Consider the following 16,378-nt stretch of genomic DNA (forward strand, 5'->3'; position numbering starts at 1 on the left):
GGACGGGTTTGGGTTTGTGACCAGACTTGCCCGCGGGCTGGGAAAGGGCTCATAGGGCTGTCAGAGACCATCGCAGGCTGCCAGTGGCAGATCCCCAGTGCCCACGGAGCCGTAACCCCGGGTGTCCTCCTGGGCAGGTGACCTTTTGGAAAGAAAATCCATTATTTAATTCAGTGATCCCAAGGAGCATCTTTATTGCAGCAGGTACAAAGATCAACGTGTTTCCCAGCTAGCACAAGTAGTTTCATTTCCAATGTCGGTCTCAGCAGGCCGACAAGTTTGGAAATTGCAGAACAGTTTACTACTTCAGTTTCTGTGCTGTAAGGCAGGGATGGTATTTCTCCACGCAGGCTGCAACGATCTATCGATTAATAAAAACACCGTGATTTGCAGCTGCGAGATGCCAGCTAAAATGACAGTGCAGTTTTCCTTCAAAATGTAACCTGTGCCAAACTCTGCATTAAAATTAAATTTGTTATTCTAAAGTCGTCATAATCAGTTCATGTCAGTGCACATTGTTTGCCCTCTCCTTGGACAAGCCTCTGATGCTAGAAAAGTCAGCTTTGCCAATCAATTTTGTAGCAGCAGTGTTAGCGTTATGTCGTTGGCGTGGAGCCATGATGAGTCAGGCTTGGCTTTGGGCAGCTGCCTGGAAAGAGAGACTGGGAGAGAAGATCGGTCTGAAGTCCAAGGTAGAGAATATTGGCACGGGCGGCCCCAGGAGTGCCAAGAGCGGTCCCGATCCTCGCGTGCCAGTGCAGCCTGAAATGCCGTAACAATACAAATGTAGCCTACAAATACGCAGTATTTGCCAAAGAGGCTGGCTGGAGCTGGAAGGCTGCTGATGGGGGAGAGTGAAGCTGCGTGTACGGCGGCTTCCTTTGGGTCCGTGGGTGGTGGGAATGTGCTGTTACTCCACGGAGAGAGCTGCTGCTGGGAGTAGCTGGGTACAGAGGCTTTTATCTGTCTGCTCCCGTCTCTCCAAGGGACTTGATTCCTTTGTGCATTAAGATGGAGGCAAATCTATTGGAGAAATAAATTGGAAAAAATATTGGCAGCATTGGATTCCTGCACTTGAATTTTTCACCTTTCACACATCTGTCTTTGACCCTTCAAAACACACATGCGCTGGGCAGCTTACTGCCCGTCATTGGAAAGCACTGGTGACCGTGCTAGGCGGGCAGCTGGCTCATCTGTTGCCTGTGGAAAGCTGCCTGAGGATAATGACCAGGCAGATGTTAATGATTTGTCAGCATCTCTAGTTCATTTATTGTTATCAACAGCCTGAGCTTATAACTAGAGACAATATTGATCATTGCAGCTATTGACACTCTTACTTCCATCTTCCCCTGACCATGCATCACATCTTGAGTCTAACCAAGCAGGGAGAGATGAGCTGGTGTCATGTCCTGCACACAAGGTCGCAGGAGCAGCTCTGGGTGCTGCTCAGATATCCATAACAAATCATGAGGATTAACGCTTTTCTTCAGTGTTATTCACTGGGATGGTTTAACCACTTTCCTTTATCTTAACCTTCTGTGTGGGGCTCTGTTGGTGGATCACAGGGAGCTCAGAAGTTAAAGGGCAGCCCTGATTTCTCCAGGGCTAGGATCAACCGGCAACATTGTGCTGGCCTCAGCAGAGGGGAACAGAGAATTGTCAGAGCCGCAGGAAGGCAGTCCTTGCCCTTTAGTGCTCTAAGCTGCTTGGACAAGTCCCAAGCACTGGCTGTTTCCAGCTGCACGTGATAATAGATTGTCAATGGGAATTTGTTTTCGAGTTCTCTGGCCATCGGTAGTAAACAGTGGAAGGACACTGGCTGCAGGGACCTCCTGCCTGGTGGCACAGGGAAACTGGTAGGGATAGCAGAACACGTTTCCCGGCTGGCTCAGATCTTCCTGTTGATCTTGCCTTTCTGGAAAGATTTTCTCAAGCAAGCTTCAGGCAAAATCTGCAAGAGGGACTCGTTCTGGAGGTGGAGCTGATTCATCTCCAAAGCAGACACAGCGCAGAGGGCAGGACAGCTTCCTCCCACCTGCGTTCCCTTAGTTGGGACCTCGTGGCCAGTGAGACAATACTCTGTGCTCAGTGGCCCATTTCATCCTTGACTTCTCTCCTGACTTAACGACAAAGGAGAGGGCTGTGGGTAGGCTCAGTCACAGCTGTGCTTCTGTCACCACAGAGACCATTTGGTGCCTGAATTTGAAAGGTCATCTCATCTACAGCCTTAGCTGCTCCTTCGTACGGGTGTCACGGCCCAGGCAGCAGCTGAGCAGAGCATCTGAAAGGACAGGAAGAAAGGTGCTGATCCTGGGTTTCTTTGGGGATAGTGATGAAGATGAGGAAATGGAGTTAAACTCTTCTATCTTGTAGTCACACCACAGGAATGAAGGAAAGAGAGGGAACCGGAAGGTTTAGAGAAGCAGAGAGCTGGAGACGCAGACAAATGTCCTGATCTTCGCAGCTGCAGGATAAAGATCAGAAACAGAATACAGTTAAGGGCATTTTGCAACAGCTTTCCCAGCAATGGCTGCTCAGCTGTGGCACAGAGAAGAATAACTGATGCATTCTCAGTGCCAGCAGGAACATACCTATTGATAAGACACAGGTTTTGCCTTAAAAATAAACATTTCAACACAGTTTTCAGGTGTCCATGGAAATATACAGAAGGGTTCACATAATAGTTGCTTCTATTGTGATTTGACCCTTTGAAAGGAAAATGGCATTGTTGGTCACTTCTGCTAAACACCTCCAAGGCGCCAGCAAGCCCTGGTTCAGTGCCACTGAGCGAGCCATGAGATTTTTTTCAAATAAGAAAATAAACAGGAATAGCTTCCCCTAATTGTCTGCCTCACCCATCCTTCTTTCTCCTGTGCTAAAAGTAAAAAAGAAGGGCAAAAGCATCTTGCCTTTTTCCAGGTCAGTCACTCACACTTTTTTGTGACAGAATTGGAATGGTTTGGGTGAGCCCAGCCCAGGGAGCTGGATGTACAGATGTCCAGTGTGTGCATAAACCTTGCTTCACACTGTGCTCAAAGGGAAGCCAAACCAGTCTGCACGTTTCCCTCTGGCTTCTCATCCACTTCATTGTCTGGTTCAAGGACTTGCGTGAAGCTTCTGCCTCAGCGCTACAGAAAACCATTGAGCTTGAACATTGCATTTCACTTGGAACGATGGCAAACAGAATTCCAGGCACCAGATATGGGGCCACCAGAACCTGCTGGGGCTATGCAGAGGATTGTCCCCACAGTAAATTTTTCAGTGGTTTATCCAACCCACTCTGACGGAAACCAAGTGATGTGGTTTCTGCCACTTCCCTTTCAGAGAGCCTTTGTCAGCCTGATAACCCCTGCAATGAGGAAACATTTTCTTGCTGTGTAACCTCATTTCAAAATGTGTTTCATGTTAACTCATTCCCACAGTGTCCTCTGCGGTTGGGATCCCAAGGAATTAAGGGCATATGGCCAGAGAGGCCAAAATGTTGCAGGTTCTTTTGAGGCCATCAAGTGAGGGGCTGTAAATACAACTATCAACATCCTGCTGGCCCAACAGCTTTGCAGGACGCTTGCCAATGTGCCTTTCTCAATGCATCTTTTTTCCCCCCTCTGCTTATAGCTGTCCTGATGTCCCTGTAAATTCATCCTGGAACTTCATCTGAGGAAAAGATCTACTGAAAACTTCCTTCTGCTCTTCCTTTTCCCATAACATCCCTCAAGATGGCATCCGATAGCCCCGAGTCACTGATGACCTTGTGCACTGATTACTGCCTTCGCAACTTGGAGGGGACTCTCTGCTACCTTCTGGACAATGAAACTCTGCGGCTGCATCCTGACATCTTCTTGCCAAGCGAGATTTGCGACAAACTTGTCAATGAGTACGGTTCAGGCCTGTGGAGAAGCTGTTGTCTGGTTTGGGAAGGAGCTGGGAGCTCAGGGAAGGGGGAGTATAGTTTTCTAAAAAGAGTGAGGGGAAAGGGAAAAATGGGGAAGATTAATAGGGCTGGGTCTTTTTCCCCAGTTAATGCAAATCCTTATTTCCAATATGAGGATCAACTTCAGAAGGAAGTGTCCCCAGGGGCTGTTGTACTGCTATGTATCATTCTAGTTTCTGTGGAAATCACTGTTTCCACATAGGTAAACCCAGAGTGAAACAGTCACTGCTCCTTCCAAGAACATTGTAACTTTGTAAGCAACAAAGGAGTCTTCCCATTTCCTGCCACTGAAGCATTACAACTCCCTCTCAAACCAGAGAATTAAGAGTGCAAAGTGCTAACAGATGTTAAATTTTAAGGCTGCAGCTCCCATAGCTTTACAAAGCAACCTGTTTCCAGGGAAAACAGTCCTGGCTATCACAGTCTCTCTTGGCTGAACTCCTGCCCACAAAGTCTAGCAGAGAACTTTGGGCAGCTAGTTTTCTGAAAAAATAAATGAAAAAAAAATCAATCCCAGCTTTAAACAGCTAGGGAAAAAAAATCCTGGAGTCTGTGCTTGCCAGAATCCAGTTTGCTCACACACACATATGACCTTGCACAAGTTTTTAGCTGAGATTTTCCTAAGGATTGTTAGTTCTGTGCAAGAAGAGGTAATAGGCCAGCTCCCATTACCCCAAAGGCTATTCTGGATGTTCGGGGGAGTCTGTGCGTGCTTACACATATGGTGACACTTTCTCATAGCCAGTGAAGGTGCTAGAGCTGTAGCTGAGCCCTTTTGTCATGCTGTGCTAACACCATTGCCCCAATACAGGTACGTGGAGTTGGTGAAGACAGACAGCATCTTTGAACCCCATGAAAGCTTCTTCACCCTGTTCTCAGACCCCCGGAGCACCAGGCTGGCTCGGATCCACTTGCGGGAACAGATTGTCCAGGACCAGGATCTGGAGGCCATCAGGAAGCAGGTGCTATTGCACTCACAGCCTCCAGCAGCCACTTCACGTAGCAACACGGCTGCACGGGCACCAGCTGGAGTCCCAGGCACCCACATTCCCAATACTCCATCCTTCAGCAGCCAAAGTTTTTTCTGGGGGAGGACCTCAGCTTCTCCCTTCTCAGCTCCTAGAGCCACTGTAGGCAATGGGATGGGGACACTGGTCAAGTTTGGTGGTACTTGGTCTCAGGCTCTCCCAGTGGGGGGTGGTGTAGCAAACAGGGTGGGCACTTTACCTGTGAAATATTTCTGACTTTGATTTCCCATCTTCCAGGATCTGGTTGAGCTCTACCTGACTAACTGTGAGAAGCTGACAGCCAAGAGTCTGCAAACTTTGGTGAGCTTCAGCCACACACTTATCTCCCTGAGCCTGTTTGGCTGCTGTAATATCTTCTATGAGGAGGAGAACCCCGGAGGCTGTGAAGATGACTGTTTGGTGAATCCTACTCGCCAAGTCTTGGTCAAGGACTTTACTTTTGAAGGCTTCAGCCGCTTGCGCTTCCTGAACCTGGGCCGCTTGATCGAAGGGGTAAACGTGGAGACGTTGCTTCGGCCTTTGGCCTCCCTTGCAGCTCTCGATCTCTCTGGGATCCAGCTGAACGATGTGGGATTTCTGACCCAGTGGAAGGACAGTCTGGTTTCCTTAGTGCTTTACAACATGGACCTTTCAGAGGAGCACATCCAAGTGATCACACAGCTTCGCAGGCTCAGGTCAGCAGATCTGTTCTTGTTTATCCTTTTCTCACTGATAAGGAAGAGTCTTTTAGGAATGGTCCACTTGCCTGCTAATGGAGAGCCACCCACGGCTGGTTTCAAGTTATAAACCTTCCCATGAACAGGCTCACTCACTGTACCCATCTGACATGTCTAAAGTCAGCCTGCGTTTTGTTTGGAGAAGGACATCACTTAGCAGAAACTCCCTCTTGGAAAAATGAAAAAATACACATACCACAGCCGCACACACCAAAAAAAAAGAAAAACAAAACCAAACCAACCACCCCCTCAGCCAAAGGGAAAAAGAACACCTGAATACCTGAGAAATGGCAAAAACATTACAACATCTGTATATATATACTATTATAGTGATAATCACACTGAAATTGGGAAAAACTGAGCTCAGCCTGTCTGCTCACTGTGCTGTAGAAGCACAATGGGTATGGATGGTGAAGCCAAGGGAACAAACATTGTAAATAAACAGGCACTCCTGACCCAACAGCGTTGGCAGTGAAATGACTTCCTGAAACAGAGTTGAGACAATCGCTATTCAAACTGCACAGTGGTATCAGGAAAGGGATCCAGGACTTTCCAAGCCAAAGAGCAGGGCCTTACTATTCTCAGGAAGGACACTTTGCAATGGTTTTAGTATCATCTCTACTGACTGCAGACACTAGAGAGTACCATGTCAATATATGGCCTGGGAGTCTCAGGGAATGTCCTGGATAGCATTTTCTAAATCCAAGTACTTCAACTCCCAGTGACTCACAGTGGAACTTAGTCTACAACAGGGAGAAGACACTTCTGTGAGTGGGATGTTGGCTTCTGTCTCAGGCAGTTTAGAAAAGCCTCTCTCAAGGGTCTTAGCTACTCCTTGGCAGCCCTTGTCATGTAAGGAACCCCACCTGGACATGATGGCTGGTCAGTTTGTCCCACTGCTCCCTTAGCATCAGAGTTTCCCCAAAGCTTAAGCATTTAAATACCTGAAGATAAATTAAATCAGGGCAGTGTAATAGCCTGGGGTAGGGGAAAAAAAAAGAGATTGAGGAAGCAGACAAAAACATGTGTACCTTAATCTGTGGGATGAGACAACATACGTTTCTGGGGATGCAAAAGTCCTCTAGTGCATCTGAATCACCAGGCAGAAGTGCTCAAGTGGCTGCTGTGATGGAGCTTGGGAAAGGCAGTTCCTGAGCCTGGAGCGATTTTCTTTGTGATGTGTGGCCAAATGATTTATTGTGCTCCATTTTAAGTAGACCTCTACCAGGTATCTGTGTACTTTGGTTAGACACAGGGCCAGATCCTGCTGCCTGCAGAACCACATTCCTGTACCTTGTGAAGGAAATAATAGTAATAATTAAAAAATACAAAAATAGTAATCACACTTGGCTTATCATCGTCCTCACACAGAAGCCCCAGCTAATGCTTTCCAGGCTCTGAGCTCCTCTCTGTCGTTTGCAGGCACTTGGATATCTCCCGAGACCATCTGTCCAGTTATTACAAATTCAAGCTGACCCGGCGGGTTCTAAACCTGTTTGTGGAAAACTTGGTAAACCTCACTTCGCTCGATATCTCAGGGCACACCATGCTGGAGAACTGCACTATCCCAAGCATGGAAGAGAAGATGGGCCAGACAAGGTAAGGAAACAGCAATTACTGAGGTCTTCTTGGATGGACAGATCAGTCAAAGATAAATTAAGAACAGTTCCTTCTTCTAAATTTCAAAATTCTGCAGGTTTAATTAATAGTAAAAAAGCAGGATACGGCTGTTGCTAGTTTCTCCTGATGCTAAGGACTGGTATGGGAATCAGCTATGATTCTTGTATGTGACACATGTAAGGACTTCCAAGAGTAATAAAGAGTTCATCCTGTCTGTCTCCCATACATACTGGAAGAAGTATTTCAGTTCTTCTTTTCAACACACATTCTTCCAGGGATCTCTTGAGGTGGTTTGTATTTCTTCTGAAAGGACTCCAGAGCCCCTTACACATTTCCTACAGAAAGTGTTCTTATCCTCACTGAAATCCATGTTCTTCTGAGACAGAACATTTCTACACCAAGTCAATACATCAGTGCTCATAAGAGGGCTGAGTGGTTTAGGAACTTAGAATCTAAAAGCAGATTTTCAGAGTTGACCTAGGTACCAGGCAGATCAACCTTTAAAATCCTGGTGCACCTCAGTAGAGGCATACCTAGAGGTCTGGTTCTCCTGATGAGCCAAGAACTCTGCCCTCCTGTTCTCCGAGCACTTACTGAACAAAAGCAACCAAGTGGCACAATACTGACTCCTTCCCAGAGCTGGTGAAAAAAATACCAGTTCTTGGTCAGTAAGGAACACGGCAGCAAAATGTGTTCTTGCATGGTCACTGAAGTGACTAGTGTGTCTCTCAGATGACATGCACTCCAGTTTGCAAATAGTCAGATCAGTGAAATCCACAGCCCTTTTTCTAAGAGGAAATGCTCACTCCAGCTAGTGAATTTGCAGGATAAATCCTACCTGAGAAAGTTGCATTTCTGTCTGTGTGAATTCTTACTACTGTTTCTGTTGAACACATTTAGCCCTTCACTCAGGGTCACCTGGGATGAATGTCTAGTGTCGTGTTTAGAAGAAGCTGACAAGCGTACAACTGCAGTCTGGCTGTCACTGTAGTTATGGAGCAGTACAGTCGGAGTGAACAGGGCTGTCTCTGGCAGGAGACACCTGAAGAAACACAGAATCAACATGAGTGATCTCTTTTTTTTTTTCCCCCTCAGCATTGAGCCAGCAAAGAGCAGCATTGCTCCCTTCCGGGGTCTGAAACGACCACTCCAGTTCTTGGGCCTTTTTGAAACATCTCTCTGCCGCCTGACACATATTCCAGCCTACAAGGTAAGGGGGCCACAAGAATATTGGCAGTAGGTACTTGGTAGAAGTTGAAAGAACATAAAAATTACTGACTGCCAGAAGACTGGAGTCCTTAGGGTCTTAGGTTTGACTGAGCTCTGACTTTTCAATAGCTACTTGATAGCGCAGGAAAAGTGCCAGAAGGCAAAGACCTATACCCTACACAGGGTAAAACAAGAGTTAAAAAACATGCCCCTTAGAGAAGGGCATGGAAAAATCTTACTTGTGGAGTAAGGAGTCTTACTTGTGAATAACATCCTCCTGCCCCAAAGGTGCCATTTCTCATTCCTCTGGGCTGTGAAATTACTCAACCTCTTTGCTCTCATCCTGGATCTAATCCTACCAGCAGGCAGAGGGAAGCTGTACCCCTCAGCCTTCCAGATCCACCTTCAGAATTCCCTTCCCATGTTGGCTTTCCTCAGTTTTCCTCCTTTATAATTTTTCCCCTGAGTCTTTTTGTTCCTCCCTGCCAGGTGAGTGGAGACAAGAATGAAGAGCAAGTCCTGAATGCTATTGAGGCTTACACTGAACACCGGCCAGAAATCACTTCCCGCGCCATCAACCTCCTGTTTGACATCGCCCGTATTGAACGCTGCAGCCAGCTGCTGAGAGCCCTTCAGGTAAGCCCCATGCTAGCGTTTACCTCATCCTGACAAGGGAAGTCTTGCAGTCTCTGTCTTTTCTTAACCCTGGGGCACCGTATCAGGCCATTCTGGAGAAAGTTCCAGTAGTGCAGTGGAATTGGGTAACTTCATTTCTTAAGCAGGTTCCTGCAATGCTTGGGCCACCCATTCCTTGCAGGCTTGTAACAGTCTTTGTCCCACACAGCCGTAACAGCCACTCCAAGACTCAACAGCAAGTCAGTGGCACTGAAGCTTTCATGTTGCCTCTCCACAGCTGGTGATCACAGCCCTCAAGTGCCACAAGGATGACAAAAATATCCAGGTGACAGGCAGTGCGGCACTGTTCTACTTGACCAACTCTGAGTACCGCATGGAGCAGAGCGTGAAGCTGCGGCGCCAGGTCATCCAAGTGGTGCTGAATGGCATGGAGTCCTACCAGGAAGTCACAGTAAGAGCAGCCCAGTGTCCTTTGGCTCCCATAACCCTCTTTCCGTGTCTTTAGCCTGTTGTTAGCATCTGGGTCTTCTCAGCCTCCAGGATATGAGCCAAGACAGGTACTTAAGAAGCTATTGCCCAGATCTGCTCCTTGCCTGCACTCAGTGATGGGAATTACGCACAGGGTACTCCTTACACCGTGTTCCCCAGAACAAGGGGAAGTCAGTGATGATGGCAAGGTTGCTTTTTAGCTGATTACAGTGGTCAAAGGGTGTGTACAACACACAGCATAGCTGTCCAGCACTGAGCGGGGGTGAAAAGGGTGCAGGTGTTGGGGGTGTTGAGTTCAGAGAGAAGTGTTATGCCAACACACTACTGGAAGCTAGCTGACACCGTTCACCACAATGCCACTGGGTTGCAGAATGGTGGTTGCTGCTTAGAGAGTTACAGGCACCAATGAACTGGCTTGGAAAGTGGTGAGCATTGAGTGAGTGGTTGTCCATGTGAGACTACAGTGACAGTGAGAGAGATAGTACCAATAGAGCACAGCTAAAGCAGAATGCTGGGTAGAAGGGTAACAGATATTTTAGTTGTTGTAGTCAAACAAGGCAACGGTTTCAGTACCAAGCAGCAGAGGAACATGAGGAGATGGGGTCCATGTTTTCTTAGCCACCTGACCCAGCATATGGTTCCTTTTGACCCAGGTACAGCGAAACTGCTGCCTGACACTGTGTAACTTCAACATTCCTGAGGAGCTGGAGTTCCAGTACCGCCGAGTCAATGAGCTGCTGCTGAACATCCTCAACCAGAGCCGGCAGGATGAGTCCATCCAACGCATTGCTGTGCACCTCTGTAATGCTCTGGTCTGCCAGGTGGACAACGATCATAAAGAAGCTGTGGGCAAGATGGGGTTTGTCATGGTTGGTATGGTCCCAAGGTGTCTTCTTACCCTTAACCCAGGCTAGCACAGTTCCCTTGCAGCAGTCCACCAAATGCATCCAGCCAGCGATCCAACCTTACAATATCACAGGAGGGAACTAACATCCCAGCAATGCTAACTTCTCCTGAAGCCTCTCCCTCCATCTTTTACTGGCTTGCCAGCACTGTAAGTCACGTTCTCAGAGATAGGTTGTCTGTGACAGCAGGAAAGCAGTGTGACCTTATACCTTACCTCCTCACTACACCATATCATTTCCAGAGCTAGTACTGCCTTATAAGTAGCTCCTTCTGCATCTCCCTGGGTTTGTATCAGCTTCCAAGTCATGTCAATGCATATCCCTCACCTTCTCAAAGGACTGCAGAGGCCACTGCTTCAGTGCAGTTATACCACATTCCAGACTTTGTCATAGATCAAAGCTGACTTGACTGCAAACTCGACAGCTCAGGGACCGTGACATAGTTCAGCTCTGTGAATACTTCCAACATTGAACATAACCCAGTCTTGCTGGTTTAGAGAACGAGATACCGAGTAGGTTCTCTAAAAAGGATCAAAGTTGCATATGCCTGCGAACTGGCTGCAGCCAGCCCTTCAGTACTACAGTTGCTACTTTTAACTCTGTGATTCTTGAACTGTTTCTCACTCTTCCCCTTCCTCTGCCCACAGACAATGCTAAAGTTGATTCAGAAGAAGTTGGCTGATAAAACGGTGAGTGTTTCCCCCAAAAATGTATACATAGAGTATTTTCCCTTCAGTCTGAGTTAGGCATGGAGATCAGTCCAGAGTGCCAGCTCAGTTTCTCTAACAGGCACAAGACATCTCAGCTGGTGCAGAATTTCTTGTGCCAGGTTGGATACAGGGGAATGTGACAGGGAAGAAAAAATATTAAATAAAACCCCCACTTGCTGACAAGTTGAAAGTGAATAACAAGGTTTTCTTACCTTCAGAGCCATCTAGGGTGGTACCAGAGAGGAAACAGAAGTGGTTGGTTTGCACTGGGCTCCCACATTAGCAAAGCTCTGTTTTTGTCCCTTCTCTTTGGCTCTGTAGTGTGATCAGGTGATGGAGTTCTCCTGGAGTGCCCTCTGGAACATCACTGATGAGACCCCTGATAACTGCGAGATGTTCCTTAACTACAGTGGCATGAAACTGTTCTTGGAGTGCTTGAAGGTAAGTACGTCCGGTTTCCTCGAGAAAGCGCTGACATTAGCTGTGGAGATGAAGATGCCTGGGCAGGATCCCTGGCTGTGCTAATCTACAAGCAGTGCTGCTTGTGTTGCACAAACAGAAAAGAAAAGCTTGTGTGTTTTCTTCTTTCACATCCTTTCACCCACCCAGTAGAAAAACAGAGAAACTTAAACTCAACACACCTTACTCTTTCCCCATCTTATATGCAGTCCTCCTTCAGTAGAGCAGCAGCAGACAGCGGACCCTGGCCATGATTCTCTCTTCTCACATATATCTTCAACATGAGAGATCCCATTTGGTATCTGCTAAAGAACCATTGCTGGCTGCCTAAAACCTTGCAAGACACACAGTTCAGTCTTTCTGTAGGATTGCTTGTTCTCAGCATCACAATGGCCCTACTTTGTATAATCCTGTTCCTTGCTCAGGAGTTCCCAGAGAAACAGGAGCTACATCGCAACATGCTGGGCCTCCTGGGCAATGTAGCAGAAGTGAAGGAGCTCCGCCCACAGCTCATGACCTCCCAGTTCATCAGTGTGTTCAGGTGAGTGCCTGGCTAACAAACAGCTGGGCTGGGGCAGGGTGAATGATCTGGAGCTCTGCTCCTGAATCACCTGGAGACTCTTAAACCTTTGGTGCATCAGCACCTGTAAATGATCTCTTCTCTCTTGGCAGCAACCTGCTGGAGAGCAAAGCAGATGGGATTGAGGTGTCCTACAATGCCTGTGGTGTGCTCTCCCATATCATGTTTGATGGTCCAGAGGCTTGGGGTATCTGTGAACCCCATCGAGATGAAGTTGTGAAGAGGATGTGGGCGGCCATCCAGAGCTGGGATATCAACTCCAGGAGAAATATCAATTACAGGTGAGGAATAGAAAAGTTTGGCCCACTCACCTAGAAGCCAGGATTGTCACAGAAAGTAAGCACCGACAGAGAGTTATAGCCCAGTGTGGAGGCTGTGTTTAGAGTGAAAGAAAAAACATCCTCAGGGATATGTTACACAAGCTGCTGAAATTGGACACCTTGCCTGGTAATTCCTATGGCAGAAATGTTGGAGCCCAACCAAATTTCTCCTGCATGTTTCTGGTGAAACTGCATAGTTAGAAAGCCCATTATCTGACTATCTGGATCTGCCTAAGCATTTTCCTCTTGAGACTGCTGTCCTTAAATCTGTTTGCTTCTGAAAGTCATGTGGACTGCTGTAGCTTTCGCTCTCCTCAAGGATATTTAGACACAGCTTCCTGAAATACCTTCAAGGGTTAATACAACTGGTGGAATCCTCCAAAGGCCTTCCAGTAAAAGGGGATCAGGTACTCTGTATTCCCATAGTGCTTTGCAGGGATCCAGAGTGAATGGTATTCCATGCCAGAGCTACACTATAGACACATTATTGTTGTCAGAAGAAACCATTGCACGTGAGCAGCCAGCTTCAGCTGGATATGATTTTGCTTTGGCCCCTCTACAGAAGGATCAGTGCTGCTGGGGATGGAAATGGGTTCTTGGACTCAGTTGCATTCGTTGTAGCCATTTATCTGGGCAGGATGTTTGTGCTGAAGTGGCAGGGTCCGTACGCCTGCCAGTATCACTGTGTGACACAGACTTAGTCTTCACTGCCAGCATCTTTGACGTGCCAGTGGATTTACTGCTGGGGTATCTATGAGTTGTATTGCTTGAGTAGCAAAGGTGCTGAAAGAAGCAGCGCTTGGATTTTTAACGATTTCTGCATTATTTCTGTGCAGGTCATTTGAACCAATCCTTCGACTTCTTCCACAAGGGATCTCCCCAGTCAGCCAGCACTGGGCTACCTGGGCACTGTATAACCTGGTCTCTGTCTACCGTAAGTTCCTTTTTTGAAATCACATCCACTGCACAAGTTGAGGGTGCAGATCTGAGCTTGTTAGCAGAATAAGTCTTCCCAGTTTAGCTATGTAGGTTGAGAGAACCTCCTTTGAATGATGCGGGAATGTCCAGGCAGCACAGCCAAACAAAAACACAATGAGAGTTAGCATGCAGGAAATTCCTTTGATGTTTTGATCCTTCTGGCCGCGCTCTTATGTTCTCAGCCATTTTTGCATCTGTAGTTTTCACAGCCAGGGCACCCCTAGCAGGCAGGCTTCATAAAAATGAAAAATTTTGTGGCTTCTAAGGCTACAGGCTTCTCCTTCCCCTCCTGCCACCCTTTATACCACTCTTGTGAGGGTTCACAAGGACCTGTTTTATTCTTTTCTCTGCAGCTGACAAGTACTGCCCATTGCTGATCAAAGAAGGTGGGATTCCCCTTCTGAAGGACATGATTAAAATGGCCTCAGCACGGCAAGAGACCAAGGAAATGGCCCGGTAGGAAACCAATGCGCTTTCATCAAACATTCAGTTTAGCTTTAGTTTAGTTTTCACTCTTCTAAATCAAGTAAGGCTACAATAGAAAATCCTGTACTGATGTGTCCGAGAGGTGAGAATTGAACACAAAGGAGCAGGAAAAAGAGGATGAAAACAGAAGGCTAGAGAGGTGGTTATAGGCGGGCAATACACACAGATCGTTCAGGGTTGATAGATGCCGGCTGAAATGGTTATAGAGGCGGCTTGGTGGACAGAAAAGCCACATTGCTAATTGCATCTTACACTGATTGATAGTCTCCAGTGATCACTGTTCTCTATACTTGTGTGGGCTCCCTACCCAGAGTCATACTGGCCTGTCACTAAAATTGCTGACTGCACAGTTAAAATGAGAGGAATTTTCAAAAGATGTAGAGAGTCCATCACCTTTGTGAGCTTCCCCAGCTGACTTTGTTACATGACCTTCCTTTGGGGTCATTCTTTCAGAGCTTTAAAAGCTGCAGATTCTAATCATTGGCAAACTGAGAGCTATAATTTCATACTTGCAGGATGAATATAAAAGAGAGGTAGAGATACGTACCTTGTGGGTGGGCAGCAGGCATTCCCCAGAGCTGAAGGGTCAATAAATGCTGGAGGTGGCTGGAGCCTGCAGAAGAGTCTCCCCGTGAGGCAGGTGGGGTACGGTCATGGGACACTGCAAGAGTGGTAAATGGAAAGAGTAGGAAAAGCAGGGACAGGTGACAGCAGAGTGAATGACAAACATCTGTATGTGCACGTTTCCTGATGTGATTCAGTGTTAACTGACGATCTGGATACGGGGGTGATGAATGAACAGTCACAAATGGATCTGGTTGTATACTAACGTGACTTGAAATTCTGAGGGGATGAACTGAGAGCTCTAAGCTGCTTTCGTAGAGTATACTGGTTTTGACACAAATACCGTTTGATAGATATCTCAGAAGAGACTGCCTGCTGCAAACAGCGTATGTTTACATAGAGAGCAAGCTGTTGGACAGTCCTTACATCACTGTCTCACAACTGTCATGCAATAAGCCTTAAACTAAACCTTCTCTCCTTGTCCTTGTTTTATCCATAGGAAAGTTATAGAGCACTGCAGTAACTTTAAGGAGGAGAACATGGACACTTCCAGATAGAGGCACTCACCTAATGCCTCTTGCCAGCACTGTATCCAGCTTCTCTCTAATTCACTGTAAATAGGGAGGACTCTTTCTTACCAACTCGTCCGTTGGAAGGAAACTTTATGTGTGTGTGTGAGACCCTCAGTAGATGACGGTGAACAGGGGAGGGGGGAGGGACTTTTTGCACAACAAAATGCTTTCCTTAAATTAGTGGACTTTTTTGTTATGAAGTTTCAAGTTGAAGTTCTGTGTGTATGATTTCTGTATAAAAAAAAGAAAGCAAAAAACAAGGACACCTACATTATGAATCTTTTAACCTTTTTATTTTAGACCACACAGAGAGCCTCAAATGATGATGAGCTTGAAGACCTAGTTGTGTGATCGCTAGTGTGACAATTTTATTTCCCACTTTTTAAAAAATTCCCTTTTGCTGTATTGCATGAGGTCCTGCAATGTCTGCAACACCAGTCCTGAATCGGTATTGGCTGCTCAATGGGGTTACAGGCAGCAATGAGGTATTTATTGGTTAGAGAGGTTGGGGGACACAATTAGACCAAAAGAACTGACCTTTTTAGTGATATTTGTAAACGGAGGAAATGGGGAGGAAAGATCTTTCAAGTCAATTCGCTCCCTTAAAGTTCTTTTTATGGAAGACTCACATTAATGGAAGCATTGCTAACTGTGGGGGGGTCATTCGGAAGCAAGACATTCCCATTAAAGTCAGGAGGTCTGTTTTGTCCCCTTTGGCAGTACAGTAGGATCTGCCAGCCCACCCAGCCTCGTAAGGTCAGGGCTGACCAGTACAAAGAGTTACACATCCTTGGCAATGCAGAGCTTTTCTCTCTAGGGGAGCCTGTGCAACAAGGAACAAGGTTTGTTCAAAAAGGGCTACACACCTTCATTCCAGTCCTTCACCAACTTTTTAGTTGTGTTCTGTTTATGGGGAAGGGCTACAAATGGAGTATTTCCCTTCTGCATAATAAGCTCTACCAGGCCCCAGTCCAGTGTGGCTGGTACCAGTTGTGCAAGCCCAGTAATGGACTGGAGCTGTTCTGCTCTTTGGCAGTCTGCATCAGTTAAAGCCGTGCTCAGTGGCAAAGCAATCTCCCTTTTTAGGAAGCTCACTGCAGCACAAATGCTGTAATTGGAGGTGCTAAAATCCTCTTCTGAGACTGAGGAGTCCCCAGGCACCCTTTGGAGGGTGA

At 46.8% G+C, this 16,378-nt stretch overlaps 1 protein-coding gene across 1 annotated transcript; it reads left to right on the forward strand.

The window, feature by feature from the left end:
- The first annotated feature begins 3,613 nt into the window (after positions 1-3,613).
- Positions 3,614-15,694, forward strand: ZER1 (zyg-11 related, cell cycle regulator). Its single transcript, XM_010187822.1, has 15 exons — positions 3,614-3,874; positions 4,743-4,893; positions 5,197-5,633; positions 7,098-7,274; positions 8,391-8,505; positions 8,994-9,140; positions 9,418-9,591; positions 10,283-10,498; positions 11,182-11,223; positions 11,566-11,685; positions 12,129-12,244; positions 12,376-12,564; positions 13,440-13,537; positions 13,935-14,037; positions 15,131-15,694. The coding sequence occupies exons 1-15, from the start codon at positions 3,717-3,719 to the stop codon at positions 15,186-15,188; spliced, it is 2,301 nt and encodes a 766-aa protein (XP_010186124.1). The 5' UTR covers positions 3,614-3,716; the 3' UTR covers positions 15,189-15,694.
- The last annotated feature ends 684 nt before the right edge of the window (positions 15,695-16,378 follow it).

The sequence above is a fragment of the Mesitornis unicolor genome, unplaced genomic scaffold, assembly GCF_000695765.1.
Source record: "Mesitornis unicolor isolate BGI_N332 unplaced genomic scaffold, ASM69576v1 scaffold16717, whole genome shotgun sequence".
Taxonomy (NCBI): domain Eukaryota; kingdom Metazoa; phylum Chordata; class Aves; order Mesitornithiformes; family Mesitornithidae; genus Mesitornis; species Mesitornis unicolor.